This window comes from Rhincodon typus, chromosome 6, assembly GCF_021869965.1.
Source record: "Rhincodon typus isolate 14 chromosome 6, sRhiTyp1.1, whole genome shotgun sequence".
Taxonomy (NCBI): domain Eukaryota; kingdom Metazoa; phylum Chordata; class Chondrichthyes; order Orectolobiformes; family Rhincodontidae; genus Rhincodon; species Rhincodon typus.
In genome coordinates this window covers 45,434,287-45,455,834 of record NC_063337.1, presented here as the reverse complement: position 1 = coordinate 45,455,834, position 21,548 = coordinate 45,434,287, and the positions used below count along the sequence as shown (strand labels likewise).

The 21,548-nt window shown below is 41.2% G+C and overlaps 1 protein-coding gene across 3 annotated transcripts in view; it reads left to right on the top strand.

The window, feature by feature from the left end:
- LOC109932600 (coiled-coil domain-containing protein 138) overlaps positions 1-19,954 on the top strand; it is a 93,456-nt gene extending 73,502 nt beyond the window's left edge. For all 3 annotated transcript variants that reach the window (XM_048598364.1, XM_048598365.1, XM_020531751.2), the window contains 4 exons: positions 2,868-3,060; positions 5,826-6,002; positions 17,388-17,526; positions 18,701-19,954. In XM_048598364.1, the coding sequence (XP_048454321.1) occupies positions 2,868-3,060; positions 5,826-6,002; positions 17,388-17,526; positions 18,701-18,881 (690 nt within the window). In that variant the 3' untranslated portion in view covers positions 18,882-19,954. The remainder of the gene's footprint in view (positions 1-2,867; positions 3,061-5,825; positions 6,003-17,387; positions 17,527-18,700) is intronic.
- Positions 19,955-21,548: the final 1,594 nt, after the last annotated feature.

Genomic DNA, 21,548 nt, shown 5'->3' with positions numbered 1-21,548 from the left:
AGTCACTGCAGATTAAAAGAATGAAGAGGGATCTCAGAAACCTATAAAATTCCAACAGACCTAGACAGAATAAAAGATGTTTCTGATAACTGGGGAGTCCAGGACCAGGTAAACATTTACCCCATGAGATGAGGATAAATTTCTTCACCAGAAAGTGGTGAGCCTGTGGAATTCTCTGCAGTTGAGTCCAAAACATTAAATGGTTACAAGAAGAAGAAGATATGTTTATTAGAGATCAAAGGATTTGGGGAGAAGTGGGAACATAATGTCTAGTCAGATGATCAGCTATGATTGTATTGAATGGTGGTGCAGGCTTGAAGGGCTAAACGGGTTACTCCTTTTCCTGTATTCTATGTTTCTATGTGCTCAATGGAATTATGAGTTGGAGATAGGCATTCATGTGGCAATGATTCTCTGATACACATTATATCTGAGGATAGTTCCTCAGTGAGAGCATTGAGATCAATGAATTTATCATTCTGTCATATCAGTATTCTATCTTAAACCCAATACAGAATTATTTGATGAAAAGTTTCATATCTGAGACAGCTAAAGTGAATTGAGCTTGAGAAGTTTCAATGCAGTTCTTAGTGGGCATGTTGAATCTGCTGCAGAAAACTGCACGAATTGTCAGTGAAACTGACAGTCTTACTTAGTCCATTACACTTCTGGAGCACTGCAGTTCTTGGTATGAATTTCAATGTTCTCTTTCCACATCTTCCCTTAAGTGTCTAACACATTTATCTGTTAAGAGTCTAAGAAGTGTGGGAACCAGATGAATGTCTGGTTTCAGAACCCAAAATATCTTAACCTTGTGAGGTTATGTTTCTGTACGTTAAAGAGAAAACGACATTTTGCAGTTTTAGTAACATATGCCTTTGAACTTTATGGTAATCCATTTACTTAATATCAACTTGTTTGTTGCTAAATCAGAATGCCTACCTTCATCAGGTTGCTGTGGTGACATTTCTGACAAAGGCTAAACTTATCCTGTTACTGATTGGTATGTTACTGGTATTAAGTACCAAAAATGAAAAGTATTTTAATCTTTAGTATTGTGTTCCAAGTATGTTGCTTAAAATATCATTATGTTTTGAGACTGTATTTACTTTAGGGTAAAATGAAGGGGATCAAGAGACCTGTTGTGAACTCTGTCTAACAGCAGTGTCTAGCAGCACCATCCTGTGCCTTGTGTAAAAGAGGTACCTGGAATGAGGTCAAGATCACCCATCATCTTGGCATTGTTCACGTATCCAGCAGACACTGAGTGTGCTATTCCTGGTACATCCTGGCAGCTGCCAAACTATCCACTGAGGCAGCCAGTGTTCACTTGCCAGAGGCAGCATATTACAGATAGTACTGGTGGATTCTTCCAACCTTCGAGTCAGCTTGCCCAGTATCTCCAACAAATCTGCATGCTGCTGCTGTGTCTGCTTGTGCAGTTGGATAAAGTTTCTCATGACCAGCGCTACGGAGTTACCTCCTTCCTGGGGCTGAGCAGCTGCCTGGTCTTGGAATGTTTCTTCCTCGACCAGCTGTGGAGGTATAACAATGATATGCTCATCAGCCTCTAGTCCAGCTAATGTAGCCATTGAGATGTCATTATCTGAGCTGTTAGAGGGAATCTTCTGAGGAATCTCTGGCTTCTTCCTCAGAGGTGGGGAAGACAATGATGTCCTGTGGGCTGTTTACTTGAGAGCAGAGACTGTCCATATGTTACCGGTATCAGGAGGTAAAAGAGGCAATGAATTGCACAATATGAGTAGATATTCAGGCATGTTAAGAATACATTCACAGTGGAGTAATGGGAGAACAGCTCACCACTTGATAAAGAATATTATTTGGTTGCTGAGATTTGGAGGTTTTAGCATCACTGCATGAGCAGTCTTCTCCCAATAAGGCAAGGGGGTTTTACGAGGAGAAGGTGAGGAGATGGATGCCAGACATCCTACTACTTGTCTTGGCCATCTACCCTAATCTGAATCATTTTCTCCTGGGATAAGACAAAGTAGGACATTGAGTAAGATGAAAATGACTGGGACAGCTGTTAGTACTAGTGCAGGTCAGGGAAAGTTGATGAGGTGGCCTGAGTAAGTAAGTAAGCGGTGCAAAGCGCATGCGGGATTAATAGTGTTGATAGGTTGGGCAGAGAGAGAGAGAGTGAGGAAAGATGTTGCAGCAATAGTGAGAATGGCAGACTGAGAGCCTTGCACTAGCAGAGTTAGGGTGAGTGTAAGGTAGCAGAGAGGAGATGGTAGCACCTACCCTAATGGAGTGTAGAAAATCATTCTTGTTTTTGCCACAGTGTTGAACATTTCTCTGGACTGTGGAAACAACACTTACATGCATGGCAACTACAGCTTATGCTGGCATGATGTGGTGCCATGGTCTTCTCTGGCAGTCCTAAGGAAAGATGACATCCCTCCTCTGCACCACCCCATTCACCAGGGCGCCAAGTCCTTGTCAGCAAAGTTGGGAGCTAACTTTCTTGCCTTAGTTATCTCTGGGGTAACACTTCATCCAAAGGAAAATATGAAGGGCTGGTTCGTGCTGACAGTGTTTGACCTGGCACACAATTGCATTTTAAGTCTGGTGACAGCGGCAGGAGATCCTGACAAGAGCAAGTACTTCCACTGCTGATGAGCAGACCACAGTGCAAGTGGGGTGGCATAGAAGCATGGCGCTGAGCTAATGAGGAAAACTGCAGAGAAGAACATGAATGGTGCTCACAATGAGAAATGCTTAATGAAACTCCTCAAAATTGATACAGCCAATTTCTGGTTGACATTTAGCCCACAGTTACTAACAAAAATATTGGATTGTTGAATGTTTAACAGTGATTTGTAACAACTGCAACTTTACTCTAGAAGAGGATGATTCCTTCGACTATGCGAAGACTAGGAGAAGAACTGTTCCGAGGAACTATGACCCAAGTAGAGTTGGAGGGTCCATCGGAGTCTGTTACAGAACCTAAACCTAAGGCTTCTGCTTTCTTCAGGAGCTCTGACCTTGGTGTTCGATTTTTATCAGCCCTCAGCATCCTCAAAACAATTACACAAGGTGCGCAGAAGCTTTTAACTAAAGTGAAATTGGTTTTATTCTTCTTACTTGAGAACCAGAAACCAAAACATTGTTTCTGTCTTGTTTCATAGAAAGCTAGATGATCCATAATCCAGAGAGAACACTAGGACGTTCAGGGTCTAATTTATTGTTTTCATGCAAGACTTTATATAGTAATTTAAATTCAATATTTAGAATATAATAGAAAAAAAGTCACTTGGAACCATAAAAGTTTATGCCTTTGGTAGGAAGTGTTCAGAATTTCATCTGTACAAGTCTTTTGCATGAGTAATCCAAAACAAATTTTCCCTTTCCAAATATATATGGAATTTTGTTTTTGCTTCAAATATATATCTTACGTTTTCTCTTAGAAATTGCAAATACCTTTGCCGCAACTAGCCCCTAAGGAAAAAGTAATTTGTGCTCAAACCACTGCCTAAGGAAAGAAATTTGTCCCAACTCCTCTCCTCAGTTTCTTTTAGTGATAATTTTAAATTGATGACCTTTTGTTACTGGCCCCCAATTAGAGGAAATAGCCTTTTCTTATTCAGTCTATAATTATTCTTCTTCTCTTAAAAACCTACTCTGAAGCTCCTCATCTCCAGTGAAAAAACCTCCATTATTTTCTGACAAAGGGTCACGGGACTTGAAGTGTTAATTCTACAGATATTTCCAGACCTGCTGAATTTCTCCACTAATTTCTATTTTTGCTCCAGTATCTTAAGTCTCTCTCAAGAAATACAGTTTCCCAATGAATTTGCTTCATGACTTTAATGTCGTTTCAATAGTAGGGTGCCCAAAATGGAATTCTGTAATTTAGTTGTGGCTTAACCAACTTCCGTACAAGTGTATTATTTCATACTTGTACTCTGTGCTACTATTTATTATGTCTAAAATGTTACAGGCCTGATGGCCTTTTTTATTGCTTTGTTTATTTGCACATTCAAACCATTACAATAGCTGTTTGTCTTCATGCAATGTCTTTAACTTAGAAAAATACCGCAAGTTGCTTTGTTAACATGGAAGAGAAATGAGCAGACACAATAAATTGAAATAAGCGATCTTGATGAAAGATATGCGTTTTAAGGGACATTTTAAAAGAAGAATTTGAGGCACTATCATTTGTAAATAAAACTTGAAAGAATGATTTAAATTTCTGTTACATCATCATTTTCACTGTCAGACTTCCTCCTTCTTCCCTCAGCAGTTGTACCCTCTTTGACTTTACTTTTATATGCTTAAAAAGCTGTTTTCTCAGCAAGAACTTCCACATATTCTCTTCCAGCTCTTCTAATCACTTTTCTCCACTGTACTTTGTATTCCTAATGATTTTCTTTGTTATTATTGGTTACATTAATAATGCATTCAGTGGAATACATTATTAGGATTCAGTGGTTAAACTATTTCCAGCAAAGGCAAGCTTATTTTACTTCAGAGATAACAAGGTGTAGAGCTGGATGAACACAGCAGGCCAAGCAGCATCAGAGGAGCAGGAAGGCTGACGTTTTGGGCCTAGACCCTTCTTCAGAAATGGGGGAGGGGAAGGGGGTTCTGAAATAAATAGGGAGAGGGAGAGTTGGATAGAAGATGGATAGAGGAGAAAATAGGTGGAGAGGAGACAGACAGATCAAAGAGGGCGGGGTGGAGCCAGTAAAGGTGGGTGTGGGTGGGGGGTTAGGGAGGAGATATGTCAGTCCAGGGAGGACGGACAGGTCAAGGGGTTGGGATGAGGTTAGTAGGTAGGAGATAGGGGTGGGGCTTGAGGTGGGAGGAGGGGATAGGTGGGAGGAAGAACAGGTTAGGGAGGTGGGGACGAGCTGGGCTGGTTTTGGGATGCGGTAGGGGGAGGGGAGATTTTGAAGCTTGTAAAGTCCACGTTGATACCATTGGGCTGCAGGGTTCCCAAGCGAAATATGAGTTGCTGTTCCTGCAACCTTCGGGTGGCATCGTTGTGGCACTGCAGGAGGCCCAGGATGGACATGTCGTCTGAGGAATGGGAGGGGAAGTTGAAATGGTTCGCGACTGGGAGGTGCAATTGTTTAGTGCGAACCGAGCGTAGGTGTTCTGCAAAGCGGTCCCCAAGCCTCCGCTTGGTTTCCCCGATGTAGAGGAGGCCAGAATGGGAACAGCGGATGCAGTATATCACATTAGCAGATGTGCAGGTGAACATCTGCTTGATGTGGAAAGTCTTCTTGGGGCCTGGGATGGGGGTGAGGGGGGAGGTGTAGCACTTCCTGCGGTTGCAGGGAAAAGTGCCGGGTGTGGTGGGGCTGGAGGGGAGTGTGGAGCGGACAAGGGAGTCACGGAGAGAGTGGTCCCTCCTGAAAGCAGATAAGGGTGGGGAGGGAAAAATGTCTTTGATGGTGGGGTCGGATTGCAGGTGGCGGAAGTGTCAGAGGATGATGCGTTGGATTGAGGAATGGGAGGGGGAGTTGAAATGGTTCGCGACTAGGAGGTGAGTTGAAATGGTTCGCGACTGGGAGGTGAATTGAAATGGTTCGCGACTCTAGGCCCGAAAGTCAGCCTTCCTGCTCCTCTGATGCTGCTTGGCCTGCTGTGTTCATCCAGCTCTATGCCTTGTTATCTCAGATTCTCCAGCATCTGCAGTTCCTACTACCCTTGATTTACTTCAATTCATTTTTACTTTAACTTTATTTCTTTGTGTAATATTCCATGATATTGAGTACTTTTTTTTCTAATAATTGATTTTCACTGACATCACAGATAAAGAGTAATGTTTTTAATTAATATGTTTCTATTACTAGTGGATTACCTGGCTCAAGCATTTGACATTATTCTTAATGACCTGAGGACAGATGACGGCAAAGCTTTGTTCTTGAAGTACCGGGCTATGCAGATTATTCTTTGTTACTTGAAACCTTCTAATAAGGGCCTGTTATACAGTGCTGTTGACGTCATTTTACAGATGACGATGGAGTCAAGTAAGTATTTATATTTGAAAATAAGATCTGAAGAAGTCAGACTGGATTCAAAACGTTAACTGTTTCTCTCTCTGCAGATGATACCAGACTTGCTGAGTTTATCCAGCAGCAATGTCTGTTTAAGTATTTATAATAATGTCTTCCACATAAAAATTCAGACTAGACACCACAATATAAGGTGTTTTATAGATTTTGTGTCTCTGTTAGATATTTGAGTTTAACAGTGCTGTCATTCCCAAAACAATCTCACGAGTCTTGTATTCAGGAATAGACACTTATGTTGTGTGATGACATACTCTTGTTCTAACCTTAATTAGATATTGTTCCTTTCACGTGTGTCCTGATGTGTTGTTTTTTATTATTTGTTTGCAGGATATGGCCTTTGCTGGCTGTGCCAGCATTTATTGCCCATCCCTTTCTTGCCCCTTGATCTATGTGACCTTCTAGGGCCATTCTCATTAAGAGTCAACCACATTTCTGTGGTCTGGAATCACATGTAGGCCACACCAGGTAAAGATGACAGGCATTGTTCCCTAAAGGGGCTTAAATCAACCAGATGGATTTTTGCGAAATCAACATTGGTTATAAGATCACCATTGCTTTTTAATTTCAGATTTTTATTGAATTCAGATTTCACCATCTGCCGTTGACAGGATTCAAACCCATCTGCTAGCTGAGTGAATTTAGCACGATTGCCACTGCCTCCCTAAATTGTTCCTCAATCTTTTGGTAGGCAGTCTAATTCCACCCGATCAGATATCAAAACTATCTATATTTCTTCCTTCATTTTTAACCCCTCCTTGTGAATAATAGCAATGATCAACCATGTTCTCATAGCTAGTAGGCAAAAAATATTCACTTTTAGTCCATTGCATCCTGCTGTCATGTTCAAAGGTGAGACCCTTCATTTTGGAAAAAAAAATTCGTAAAGAGGAGATATTAGGAAGGTGGTTGTATTTACAGCTTGTAAGTTACGAGAATGAGCTGGGATGTATCGAGCAATATTGAGGGAAGTAAGGGAAGAAATTGAAGAGGCACTGGCCATAATCTTTGAATTCTCCTTGGATACAGGGATGGTGCCTAAGATTGTAGAATTGCAAAGTTGCACCCTATTCAAATAGGATCTAAGGTCAACTCATCAACCACAAGCCCTGTAAATTTTACCTATTAATGGGAAAGCTTTTAGAAATGCTAATCCAGGACAAAGCACTCTAACTGCATTTAGAACATACTCAAACTCAAAATGAAATTCTCTGATAATACACAGGATGCTAATACATCTACGAGTCGAGAATACTGAAGTAATAAATCTAGATCTCAGGAAGGTAATACCATCACAAGGTGGAAGATTAGTAAGCAGTCTATACGTTATATGGACTTTTAGATCTCTGTTCATCATTTAAGAGTTCACACTTTGCATAAATAAAAAAATGCTGTTTTGTCAATTTAAGAGAATATGCAAATATTTGCATGCCATTAAGAAATCAAGATGTAAGGAAGCATGTGGTTAACAGTTTACTTGGTGCAGATATTGTTGCAGCTGTTAATATTGATGGTTGTTGAAAATCTAGAGTAGATCTGGTTGTTGAGCTGTCCAGTATATTGAGCTATCTTGTATATGGATGTATATAAATTGCAGATCTCAAAGAAATCAACCTACATAAAGTTTATCATTCTTGTTTTGGATTGGTCAATTTGCATAAAGAAGCCAGAAACGCAACAGACGTGTCCACAATCACAGAATCTGTAAAGGTAAAGATCATGTAGCTGAAAAGCTAATGGAAGAACCCCATTGAATCTCAGCTTGGAGGAATAACTGGAATATTAAGGGAAAGTAAAGTAACTTCCAAATTGTGGCATACCTTTTGGGTGAATAAAAAAGTGAACGAACTTCAAAATTTTGTAAGATAAGGGGACTCTTAAGAGGGAAGTAGGAAATAAAACAGTGTGAAAAGAAAAGTCTGTAGAAGTTAAAATGTTGTTAGTGGTATCTGCTTGTTTACATTTTTCTCTACAGTAAAGTTTTTTCATTAAAAGTGTGAAATCGGGTGGCATTGTTCTGCCGGTTAATTGCAGGATGTTCGGACTTCCTTTTTATACTTTAACAGTCTGTAGAAGGATCATAGCACTTTATGAAATAGTGGCATAGAATAGAAAAACCAGGAAATTGCACTAAACTTTATGTTTCACCGCATAGGCTTCAGCTAGAGTACAGTGTCCCATTCTGTGCACCATACTTTAGGGAGGATGTGAAGGCTGTGGATAGAGTGCAGAGGAGACTAATCAGATACCAGGGAAGAGTTACTTGAAGCAGCTAGAGAAGCTGAGATTGTCTTAGAGGAGAGAAGATTGAGGGGGACTTAATAGTGTTGTTCAAAATTAATTAAATGTTTTGTTAAAGTAAATAAGAAGTAGCTAGTTACAGAAAGGTTCATAGCCAGAGGGCATTATTGAAGACATTGAAAAAACTACCAGAAAGTTAATGATTATTTTTCAGAGTATCCACTATCTGAATGGATGGTGAAGTAGATTGAATTGTAACTTGCAAAAAGGATTTGGAGAAGTACTTAAAAGGCAGAAAGTTGCAAGGCCATGGGAGAAGGGGGTAACCAATTAGATGACTCTTTCAAATATGATGCAAGTGAAATCTGAATGGCTGACAATATGGTTGAACAACATGGGCAACCGTCCACAGTGCCATAGTTTGCGAGAGTGTTGTGGCTAAAATGAGGATTCATGAAAAAGATTCCAAATAAGAAATATAAATTTTGATGAAAATTAATTTAGTCACAAATACACCTCTAGGCTAGAATTTATTTTAGTAAAAGTTAAGCATACACTTTAATCTCTGATAATATTAAGGCCGTAAGACATAGGCAAAGATGTAGACCAATCAGTCTATTAAGTTTGCTCCACCATTCAATGAGATCTTGGCTGATCTGATGATCCTCAAATCCACTTTACTCGTGTTTTCCCCATAACTGTTGATTCCTTTACCGATTAAAAATCTCTGTCTCAGCCTTGAATACACTTAATGACCCAGTCTCAGCAGCACCCCCCCCCCCACAGTGGTAAAAAAATTCCATAGATTCACTACTCTTCGTGAGAAGAAACTCTTCCTCATCTCTGTTTTAAATCTGAAATTATGCCCTCTAGTGGTAGACTGTCTCACAAGGGAAAACAACCTTACTACATTTACCCTGTCAAGTCCACTAAGAATCTTATATGTTTCAATAAGGTCATCTCTCACTCTTCTGTATTCCAACAAATACAGGCCCAATCTACTCAACCTCTCCTCATAAGACAGTCCCTCTATATCTGATGTCAGTCTAGTGAACCTTCTCTAGACTGTCTCCAATGCCAGTATATCTTTCCATAGATAAGGGGCCCAAACCTATTCACAATATTCTGGCTGTGATCTGACTTGTGTCTTGTATAATTTTAGCAAACTTTCCTACTTTATATCCATTTCCTTTGAAATAAAGGCCAACGTTCCATTTGTCTTTCCTATTACCAACTGTACTTGGATGCTAGCTTTTTGTGATTCATGGACAAGAAGTCATTCTGTAGCTTTTTGCAGTCTTTCCCCATTTAAATACCATTTAGCTCCTTTATGATTCGTGTCCAAATGCATAACCATTATATTATATCTGCCAAGTTTTTGCCCACTTAACCTGTCTATCCTTTTGCAGACTCTTTGTGTCGTCTTCACCACTTGGCTTCCCAACTATTTTTGTGTCATATGCAAACTTCACTCTTCTTATCCAAGTCATTCATATAAATTGTAAATCTTCACTATATAACCAGTTAAATCGTTCAGAAGAAAAGTCACAGGATTTGAAACGTTAACTCTATTTTCTGTCCACAGATGTTACCAGATCTGCTGAGTTTTTCCAGCAATTTCAGTTTTTGTTGTTTTAGACCTCCAGTATCTGCAGTTCTTTGTTTTATTAGAGCTTCTTTTTACATAACGTATCAGTTCTCCTTAACATCTTGAAAGCTCCGATTAAACCACTTATAACTGTTAAGTCACAGAGACTATCGGCTGAACATTCCTGGTCTCAAAACGTCAACTTTCCTGCTCCTCCAATGCTGTCTGACCTGCTGTGCTTCTCCAACTCCACATTTTATCAACTCTGACTTCCAGCATCTGCAGCCCTTATTATCTCCTCATCACTGAAAACCACACAGCAATGCCTCAAGTTTTTTTGTAGGGTTTCCCGCCTGATTTCCACCCCATCTTACCACAGCCGTTCCCACCACAACTTGTCACTCAGCAGATGTCACAGAATGCACCAGCATTCTTTATGCCTGTGCCATCTTTAAAATCCCATTGTGCACCCACACACATTTTGTCAGTCCAGAGCTGCCTTTTACGGTTTCTGACCTCGACGTGACAGATAGGGGAAGTTTGGCACCCTGCTTTGTTGGCAGGGTTCTGAGGGTCCTGTTGGATGGGTGATGCAAAAACTGGACATTCTCTTCCCCAGGAGCAGCAGTGGAGACCAAGATATTAAATCTATGCCAATTTGGTCTGAGGTTGCCACCTAGATTAGAGCACTCTCATCTATCTGGAGGAATGTCCATACTTTAGGAAGAAAGTTTATGACCGAATACACTCTGCTAGCATAAGTGCCACAGTCTTCTTTCTGATACCTCACACTCACTCTATCACTGCTACTGTACCCACCTCCCACCAAGGTTCATGCTCTGGCACTCTCACTGTTGCCTGTAACATCTTCTGTCACTCACTGTCAACCCAACACCACTAACCCTGCGTGCCATCTGCACTCATAACACCTCCCCACATGAATTACTATGCTGGGAACCCCTGAGTGAAGGCTTGTTGACAATGACAAGCTTCATTGCTTTGTGTCTGCCTTAAATGCCAAGGCAAGAGAGCAGTAATATAAACCTGGCATTTCTGACTGAGGGAGCAAAGCATCAAGTGGTAAGACAAGATAATGCAGGGCAGAATGTTGTGAGCATCATAGCCCGATCCATGAGCTGGATGCATGTCCTCAAGCACACGCTGTCCTTGCTGCAGAATTATATTGATAGTTGCTGGTGCAGCCATGATAAAAAATTGAAGTGCAGTGGAGGCCTGTAAGTGAATCAGAGATATGCCGTGAGGATTTTTAAGTGGCTGGCACGTGTCAGGCACCGGTATCCATGAATGTAGGTTGTGTGCGGCCAGTGCGAGTGGAGTATACCCTGAGATGTTGGTGCCCACTTTCCAACATGGAGGTCATTTGGAGCAAGTGCCAAGCTGAATCCAGCAGGCGCTCGCTCTGGGTTCATTGTCAAGCTTTCTGGAGATGCAGAGTCAAAAAAACTGCAGATGCTGGAATTCAAAGTAGACAAACAGGAGGCTGGAAGAACACAACAAGCCAGGCAGCATCTGGAGGAAAGGAGCAGTCAACATTTCGGGTATTACCCTGCTTCAGGAGTGGATGGGGGGGTGGGGAGGGCTGCGGGTAAGGGGGGGGGGGGGAGGGGTGGAGATGGAATGGTGATGATAGGTGGACAGCGGTGGAAGGTACTACCTGGTTGGTTGATGGGAGGGATGAATCTGGTTGTGGCTGAAAGGGAGGGTCAGAAGGTGGAATGGAAGGGAGGAGGTGGGGCTGGAAGTGAAGCTGGGTTTGGGTGGGAAAGTTATTTGAAATTGGAGAACTCATAGGGTGCCCAGGCGGAAGATAAGATGTTGTTCTTCAAATTTGTGTTCCAAGTCGCTACCGAGTAATCTGTCACCAGAAATGGAAACGGAGAGGTCAAGGAAGGGGAGGGAACAGGCTGAACTGGAGCAGTTCATCTACTTCGCTAACAACTTCCGCCCCGTCCTCGAATTAACTTGGTCCTTGGTCCATCTGAGACCCTCCCTCCCCTTTCTTGACCTCTCCATTTCCATTTCTGGCAATAGTTTACGGACCGACATTTACTATATACCCACAGACTCCCATAGCTACCTAGGCTACACATCCTCCCACCCTTGTATCCTGCAGAAACTCCACCCATTTTCCCAATTCTTCTGTCTCCGTCACATCTGCTCTGATGAGGAGACATTTCACTCCCAAAGCATCCCGGATGTCTGCCTTTTTCAAACATCGCTCTTTTCTCCCTCTGTCATCCAGACAGCTCTCCACTGCGCCTCCTCCATTCTCCGCTCCACAGCTGTTAACCACCCCCCATCCAAACATAATAAAGATAGAGTCCCTTGTCTTCACTTTCCACCCCACCAGCCTCTGCATCCAACGTATCATCCTCAAACACTTCCGCCAATTCCAATTAGACCCCACAACCTGGAACATCTTCCACTCCACACCCCTCTGCTTTCTACAAGGGCCATTCCCTTCGCCACTCCTTAGATCGCGCCACACTCCCCACCAACCACTCCAACTTGCCTGGTACCTTCCCCTCTAACCATAAAAGATGCAACACCTGCCCACACACCAGCTCCCTCACCTCCATTCAGGGCCCTAAACAGCCCTTCCAAGTGAGACAGAGTTTCACCTGCATCTCTTCCAACCTAGTCTATTGTATCTGGTGCTCCTGATATGGTCTTCTCTACATCGGTGAGACCAAACGTAGACTAGGTGACCGTTTTGCTGAGCATCTCCGCCTGGCCCATAATGGCCAACCTAACCTCCCGATCACTGCCCGTTTCAACTCCCAGTCCCACTCCCCCGCCAATATGTCCGTCCTTAGCCTCCTCCAGTGTCACAGCGATTCGGAATGCATATTTGAAGAACAGCACTTATCTTCTGCCTGGGCACCCTACAGCCTGGAAGACTGAACATTGAGTTTCCCAATTTCAAATAACCTTCCCACCCATCCCCCAGCTTCCCTTCCAGCCCCATCTCCTCCCTTCCATTCCACCTTCTGACCCTCCCTTCCAGCCACCATCCAGATTCCTCCCATCAACCAACCAGGTCGTACCTACCACCAGTGTCCACCTAACACCACTATGCTGCCTCCACCCCTTCTCCCCCCTTTATTTGCAGTTCTCCCTACCCCCACATCCAGTCCTGAAGAAGGATAATACCTGAAACATTGACTGCTCCTTTCCTCCAGATGCTGCCTGGCCTGCTGTGTTCTTCCAGCCTCCTGTTTGTCTTTCTGGAGATCCAGCTTATTTGGTGCGTTTGATACGATGAGAGGCTGAATATTAATGAGGTGAGTTGTGACATTAACAATAATGACCAACAATTGTCATCCGGCTTCGACCTAATGAGAATCTCACCATCTCACCATCTCACTTGTGAAAAGCACAAATGATGGAGCAAGATGATCTTGACATGAAAACTGAAAGAACCGGAAATGCTGTAAATATGAACAAAAACAGAAGTTGGAAAAGCTCAGCAGGTCTGGTAGCATCTATGAAGAAAAAAGTCAGAGTTAACGTTTCAGGAACTGAGGAAGGGTCACCGAACCCGAAATGTTGACTCTGATTTTTCTCGTCACAGATGCTGCCACACCTGCTGTGCTTTTCCAGCAACTTCTGTTTTTGATCTTGACATCAAAATGGGCCTCATTACACTTGATGTCCCATTCTCCCACATATCTCCCTATAGGTCATATCACTCAGACCTCTAAAAGAATCAGCCCTACAAGTCTATTTTGTGAAATCTCCGCAAATATAAGCCTTGGAAGCCAGGTAATATTTTGTGAAACTTACCTTCATTCCCCACAAGGCCGATGTATCTTCACTAAAGTGTGGTGCTCGGAACCACTTTCAAAATTTGAGATGCATGAAATCCAAATCCTCTTTGCAGCTTCAATGGTTCTATCTTGTCCCCATTTAAGAAGTACTGTGTTCAGCTGTTCTTCAATCACTTTTGCCTACATTGAAATCCACCTGTCACAGTTTTCCCTTTCACCTAATCTATTTGTATCCTTTTGTAATTTTATGTTTCCATATAGCTTACACTTTAGAGAGGTATATACTTCATCATTCAAAAATAGCATGGCTTTCCAAGCTCATCTGGAAGGCTTTTCATAGTGAAGAACAAGAGCGTCCTGGGTTTTATGAAGTCATTGGCAAGTACATCAAAGTAGCAAAGAAACATTTGCAATGCATACTTTCCAGGGAAGTGACTGATCACTATTACAGGAAAGCAATTCAGCATGAGAAAATTGCATAATTGGCAAAGAAAGTGCAGCAAGACATTCTTAAAAGAACGGAGATAGCCAAATGCTGCTGCTTGCATTGGACAGCATTCCTGATGTGAGCCGTTCTAAAAAGATATCTTTCACTGTGAGGTTCCCTGACACTTTGATGGCATAGTGATTATTCAGGTCCACTTTTTTGGCTTCAAAACAGAGATAAGTCCATGGCGGAAGGTTTCTGCAACCATTCTGTTTTCTGCCTCAGTTTATTGTTGGAAGATTGTTAAAGCTAATGTGAATGTCACTTAAGTCATTATTTGATACATGCTGCAAGTGCAGGACTAACAGCATTAAAGCTGTTTTGACATCAAATAACAAAGTCTACAATGCCTTTGTTGCATTGACTGAATTAGAGAAAGCAGACACCGATATGCTTCATGAAGTGCCCTCCCTTGTACGTCAGTTGACTGAATTTAAGTTTCTTATCATCATTGTGGTATAGTATGGTATCATTTTACCAGACAATGTGACAAACAGAACCATATAACACTGGAAAAATGCCACAAATATCATAGGAACCCACTTCAAAAATTTGTCTCGCAGCTATATTTTAAACGACAGGGAAGTCAAGTAAGGAGGAGCTCTGACATTAGCTAAGAAATACCAAAAAATCTTGGTGTTGTAAAAAAAAAAGTCAAAACTATGAAGATGAAGTAATTAAGAATCAAGAAGTTAAGCTCAAAATTATTTTTTTAACCAGCTTGTAAACATTGTGGGCATGCCCGTGGAAGAACAGTTTAAGAAAATGAATCAATATATGAATCTTTGAGGCCTTCTATATAACATGCACCACTCCCTGACAAGCTTTAATCGTGTATTGTAAAGATCCTTGGTGTGCATTGATGTATGGTGCAAGCTTGATAATGCTTTGATCTTGCATGAAAGCTTGACTATCTCAATTCCTTTTATCATAGAACCATGACAATGTGGAAACAGACCCTTCGGCCCAACAAGTCCACGCTGACCCTAGGAGAATCCCACCCTGACCCATCCCCCTATAACCCACCTAAGGCAGGCATCCCTGAACACTACAGGCAATTTAGCATGGCCAATCCACCTAGCCTGCACATCTTTGGACTGTGGGAGGAAACCGGACACCCAGAGGAAACCCACGCAGACATGGGGAGAACGTGCAAACTCCACACAGACAGTCGCCCAAGTGTGGAATCGAACCCGGGTCCCTGGAGCTGTGAGGCAGCAGTGTTAATCACTGAGCCACCGTGCTGCCCTGCCTCTAACAGATTCAGTTCTGTTCAAAAAGACCAAAATGCCTTAACAACAACTAAGTTAATTATATTTTCTGAAACATACAGCACACGTCTATTATCTGTGCTCTTGTTGGCAGCAGCAGCTCAGTCCTTCCTAAGTTGCTGTTCACATTTACAATTGATATGAGAGACAACAGGCTATCATTGCTGACCATCCTGTCGATGAAGAATGATGTAGGTGGAAATATAGATTTGTCGCAACCAATGTCAAAGTTTGTGGCAGCAAAGGCTCACAAAGTAGCCTCCAGTACCCTGAAACCTAGGTGAAAAAAGTATTTCATTTATTATTAATTTAGTGTTTAATGTTCAAGTTCTTTTGTAACTTGGCTTCAATGTTATTTCTGTTATCGAAGAGTTTCAGGGCCAAAGAGATTACCAGAAGGTTGCAGTGGGATTAGTGAATTATATTGTTAATCGTTGGAATAAAACTGAATTTAACTGAATTTTGTGCCTTTCCCACTTTTGTAGTTTTTTCTCGTAATTATAAACAAAACTTTGAGAAAATATATTTCAGAAATTTTTGCTAATACTATAACCTCAATGAAAAGGCACCACGACACGATTTTTGCCCCCGTTGGCATTTCTGTAAGTGTGGCCATGGCTGTTTGACCTTAGATCATATGTGCAGTTTTATTGTGGCTCTTGTGTTCATGAACTGGTGTCCTCGTTTTCTTTTTCTCTCTATAGCCTGGATCTCCTTCAGTAAGTTATAGTGTCCTCACTACCAGTGTAGTTGATGTTATTTAATTTAGCATGAATCAGGAATTAAATTCAGGAGGGTCATGAATCAATACCATTTACTCATTGAGCTGTCAATCTTTTGTAATGTTAATGGACAGGATTTTTTGGAGGTGGCAGAGGACAAAAGCCGGAGGCAAGCCTGCTGCAGCAGTCAGTGGAAACCAGGGTTACATTAATTAAGTAGCTGCAGCTGTGGCTGCCTTCCCTATTAAGGACAGCCACGCTCCTCTGCTCCCAAAATCTGCCAGCCCAAAAATGGATCTGATAGCTCAGCAGTGCACTACCAATGGTGACCACTGGTTGGGCTGCATCTTCAGGAAGAGGTAAGTGTGGTTTGTGGCACTGGGTCAAGCAGGCAGCCTCAACATATGGCACAGGGGTGGATGTCATTGAGAGCAGAAGGTGCTGCTCCATAGAGGTAGCTATGGCTGATAGTAGGCTTCTCCATGAGACAGAGTGCTCAAACACATCTGCCTGTTGGTCTCCCTATGCAGTGGTGTCCACCCAAAGCACTGATGAAATGCTATTAGGTGTTGGAAGAGATCAGGAGCTGGCCAGGGAAGTGGCTCGGTTGGCTTGGGTAGGTGGGCTATCTGCAGCCTTTCTCAGACTGACAATATACTTGGCAGCAGGAAGGTGCTGGGCATTCCACCCATCACCTACCCCTGTCTTTTCCAAGCCTTCACAGCTCCCAACAGCACCAATAAAGGTCCATGACTTTAAACATTAGCTACATTTCCTCCTCACAGATGTTGCTACATCTGCTGAGTATTTACAGCATTTTCTGTTTTTATATCCGATTTCCAGCATCTGCAATATTTTGCTTTTAAATCTGGTTTAAATTGGTTTGAAATATTTTACAGATATACCAGAATCTTCATAAGAACACTTGCATTACATTCAGTTACTTCCATTCAATTATAATTCAAGTTTTTAAAATTATTTTGAATTCATGCAAATGCCATGCTTAATTTCATGGAAGACAGAAGAGTTCAATTATATATCAAACATAAAATAAGGAAATGGTACTAAGCAGGATCAGATGATTTAGCTGAAATACTCAACTTGTATTATACAAGAGAGAAGAATTTTTTTGCAGGTTTGCACAATTGAAAAATTGTAGAATCATTGTAGTAGAAATATTTGATGAAATGAAACAAGAAACATGTTTCATTACTTAAATATCGCATTCTATGTTTTTGTGCAGGGTATTTGCAGCCTTTTCTTCAGGCATGCAGCAATGAAACCTGGTTTCTCACTTGTTCTGTGCTTCTGAGAAACTCTAAACTGGAGGTGCAATTACTAGAGAAACTCAGTGTCATCCTACAGAAACTCTCCAAAATAAAGTATGAAAAGTTACATTTTGCTGATTTGACTGAAATGTTGCCAATGTACAAAGTATAATTTCCTCCAAAATCAAATTTGGATGATTTAACTTGATTTTTATTTGTTCTTTGGTACTGTTGAGATGCATAGCACTAATACTTAAATCTACTTCACATATAAAGAAATTTCTTCTTGAGTCCCTACATGTGTGAAAAAGCTTAGATATCTTTCCACTGTTTGAGCTGACTTTGCCATTCAATATGATCATGGCTCATCCTCTAACTCAATGCAATATTCTCACTTTCTTTCCATATCTCTTGATGCCTTTAAAATCTAAAAGATTATATATCTTTCTTGAATATATTCAGTGACTTGGCTTCCACAGAAAATCCCACAGGTTCACTACCCTTTGAAAAACATTTTCCTTATCTCCATCATAAATGATGGTCTACCCCATATCCTGAGACTGTGTCCCGAGGTTCTAAACTCTCCAGTCAGGGAAAACATCCTCCCTGCACCCAAAATGCCCAGCCCTGTTTTAATTTTATACATTTCAATCAACTCCCTTCTAAACTCTAGTGAATACAGGCCTAGCCAAACCAATCTCTCCTTGTACAACAATCCTGCCATTTCCGGTATCAGCCAAATGAAATTCGACTGCATTTCTTCAATGGCAAGTATATCCTTTCTTAAGCAGGGAGACCAAACTGCATGCAGTACTCTAGGTATGGTCCTGCAGTGGCTGAGTTTACCATGAAGGACTCTGCTCATTCTCTTCTCTTGAACATTGCATGATGACCTTCAGGTTAAGCTCACTACCAGTCATCTCTCTCTCTAATGATAGAGCAGCTCTATGGTCCTCTGGGACTATGGCGATTTCACCTTTTATAACTGCGATGTCATCCCTTGTTCTGAACTCAAGCCAATATATCATTCACCTTCCTAACTGCTTGCTGCACCTGCCTATCTACTTTCATTGACAAGTGTACAATGCCACCCAGATCCCGTTGTGCACCCACACTTCCCAATGTATCACCACTTAAATAAAGTCTTCCTTTCTCTTTGTCACACCAAAGTATATAATTTCACATTTATCCATGTGGTAGTGCATTTGCCATGTATTTGCCCACTCACACAACTTGTCTAAATACAGTTGGACAGAGCGACTAATTGAAATGTATACTTTCTTTACAGGAGTAATAAGAAACTGTTTGAATTGTTTACAGTCCACATTCTGATTCAAGAGTTACACAGGACGACAGATCCAAAGCATTCTTTCCTGGCTATCAACTTGCAGTCCATTCTGTTTAACCTAGGCATGACTAAAGTCACTGCTTTAACCAGTGATCTGGGCAACAGCCAATCAAATCAGTAAATAGTTATCAATACATTCTAAAAACTGCTGCTTTTTGTACTTTTATCATCACTGGTGAGTATCCTGGGTCTAATTTATCAATAATTTGCAAATGTCGTGGTCAACATTTGACGAAAGCATATTTTAGAGTAAGTTAGAGAGGAGGGTTGGTTAGCTCAGTTGGCTGGATAGCTGGTGTGCAATGCAGAGTAATGGCAACAACGTGAGTTAATTTCCCACACTGACTGAGGTTACCAAGTTAGTTTATCCTTCTTCCCCTTGTCTGAGGCATGGTGACCCTCAGGTTAAACCACAACCAGTCGTCTCTCTCAAATGAGAGCGGAGCCCTCTGCTCCTGTAGGGCTATGGCAACTTTACCTTTACTTTTATATTAGAATATGTATTTTTCAATACAACTTAATCAATTCAAAAATTCTATTTTCCTGGGGCAGTGGGAACTTTATTACAAAGCCATTGGAGTGCAGCCCTTATGCGTCAGTTCTTACCCTGTAAGTCAGTTGTTACCATTCATACCTCTTGAGTTCAATTGTAGATTTGATTCTTACAGGAAATTCATGTACTCTAATGTCCAGTACCCACCAATAGAGAGTTGTTACCTTTTCCATGGGACATTAAATCAAATTTCCGTTCACCTGTTGAGGGTGGAGCAGAGCAAAGTATTATCCTTCTGTACTGACCAACATTTCTCCCTCAACCAATTCACCAAAAAAAAATTGACAATTTGTCAATGTTGCTGATGCAGAATGGCCACATTAGTCTACATTATAGCCTTTATGCTGCAACAGTGGTTCACATATGAAGCGCATTAAAATGTTTCTGAAAGACATAGAAAGGCACATCATGGGATATGCACATCATTAGCAAGGCAGTCAGTCATTTGTTGCTCTTGAGAAGGTAAAAGTGTACCACCTTCTTGAACTGTTGCAGTCAACAAGTAAAATCACTTCTTATTTCATTGCTTGAAATGTTTTGGTTAAATGTATTTGCCGCATTGTTATTGTGTGTGAAATAAATTCTCAATATTGTATCAAAATTTGGGAGTACATTTTAATTTTGTTTTTCTGCTCTCCCTCTGGTTTTCATCACTTATGCCAGGACACAGTTCCATGAACAACAAAGAACTATGTTTCATTGCTCTCCAAGCTAAAATCAATTAACCAAATGCCAATCAAGAACAAGCAGTTTCTACTTTTCAAATCTAGGTAACCAACGCTCTAACATTTCATGCAATTCCACACTGAAGTATTGGGAAGTTCAAAATAGATTTGCTTTTCAATTGTTTTTCAGCTCTACGTTAACAGATTTTTTTTATTGTAAAGCACACAGTGTATTTTCAGTATCAATAAAAGTAAATTGGAAATATTTTGACTGTTTGGTTTTGTGCTACAAATTTAAAACCAGTAAACAGCTGTCTAATTTGTCTCTCTGTCATTTTATGAACGAAGACATGGTACTTAACTTGTCTTGTTACTAGTGTCAGCACTTCAATAGATGTAAAGTTTTGTAGAATGACTGTGAGAGAGCATGTCTGCTTTGACATTATTGCATTCACTTGATGCCGGTACTGCTGCCAAGATGATTCAGAGCAGAATATGTTTGTAATTGTGCTCATAAGTAATGTTGAGGAAAAAGTCAAGTTGTAATTTTCGATGATGATTTCCAGCACTAAAATTTACTGTGACATTTAATCAAGTCTGAATTAGGAGTTGAAACAATCCGTAAACAAACTCTAATTGTAATCTTGGGTACAGATTTTATTCCAATATTAATGATGCACAAGTAAAATACCAGCAAACTGAAATAGTTGAAGTAAATATAATGAGGTGATGTCTGAGGCTCATACTTTAAATACATGTATATACATGGCTGTAACATTCACCATGATTAACTAGCCTCTTAAGTCATTAGGCGATCTCATGTTTGTAGAAATGTCGCTACTACAATACAACATTCAATGTTCTAATTGAAACGGTGAAATTGACTGTAAGGTTATGACTAGAAAATTGGGAAAATCATGTGAGATTTGAGAGTAAAACATTCAATTTTCCAGCCAAATGTTGAAGAGTGAGACGAGATTCTCACCAGAGAGTGGAGAGAGCCTGTTTGCATGGAGTATCACTCATAAACAGTTTTATTATTACCTAATCTTGGCTCATTAATAGGCAGTTTCTCTTTCTCTCAACTGCTAGTTAGAAACTTGACTGTGATAATTCCTGACATAAAAATCAGAGTGGTTAACTGATGACTCCAGCTCAATGCTTGCTCCTCTGGGTCTTCATTGTTTAAGGTGGCTGTTGTCAGGGTCCTCTCCTTGGAGCAGGTGAGAAGTTGAATGTTGGGCACATTACAACCAGTCATGGCTCTTTCTGCCCTACTGTGAGCTGCTTTCTCCTGGAATGAGACAAAGGGAGAGATTGAGTGAAATAAAAGTAGCTGGCACAACTGTTAGTGCTGGTGCAGGTGGGGGAAAGGAAAGGTGTCCTGAATGAGTGAGTGAAAAGCACAGAGGCCATGCAGTGTTAGTAGTCTATGGGGATTAGGTGGCTTAGAGTGACCGAGGGAAGATGTTCCATGTGACCATAAGAATGAGTGTTGGTGGGAGGTGGGTGCAGAAACAGGGAAAGATTCAGTGTGAGGCAGAGAGAGAGGATGTGGCACTTACCCTGG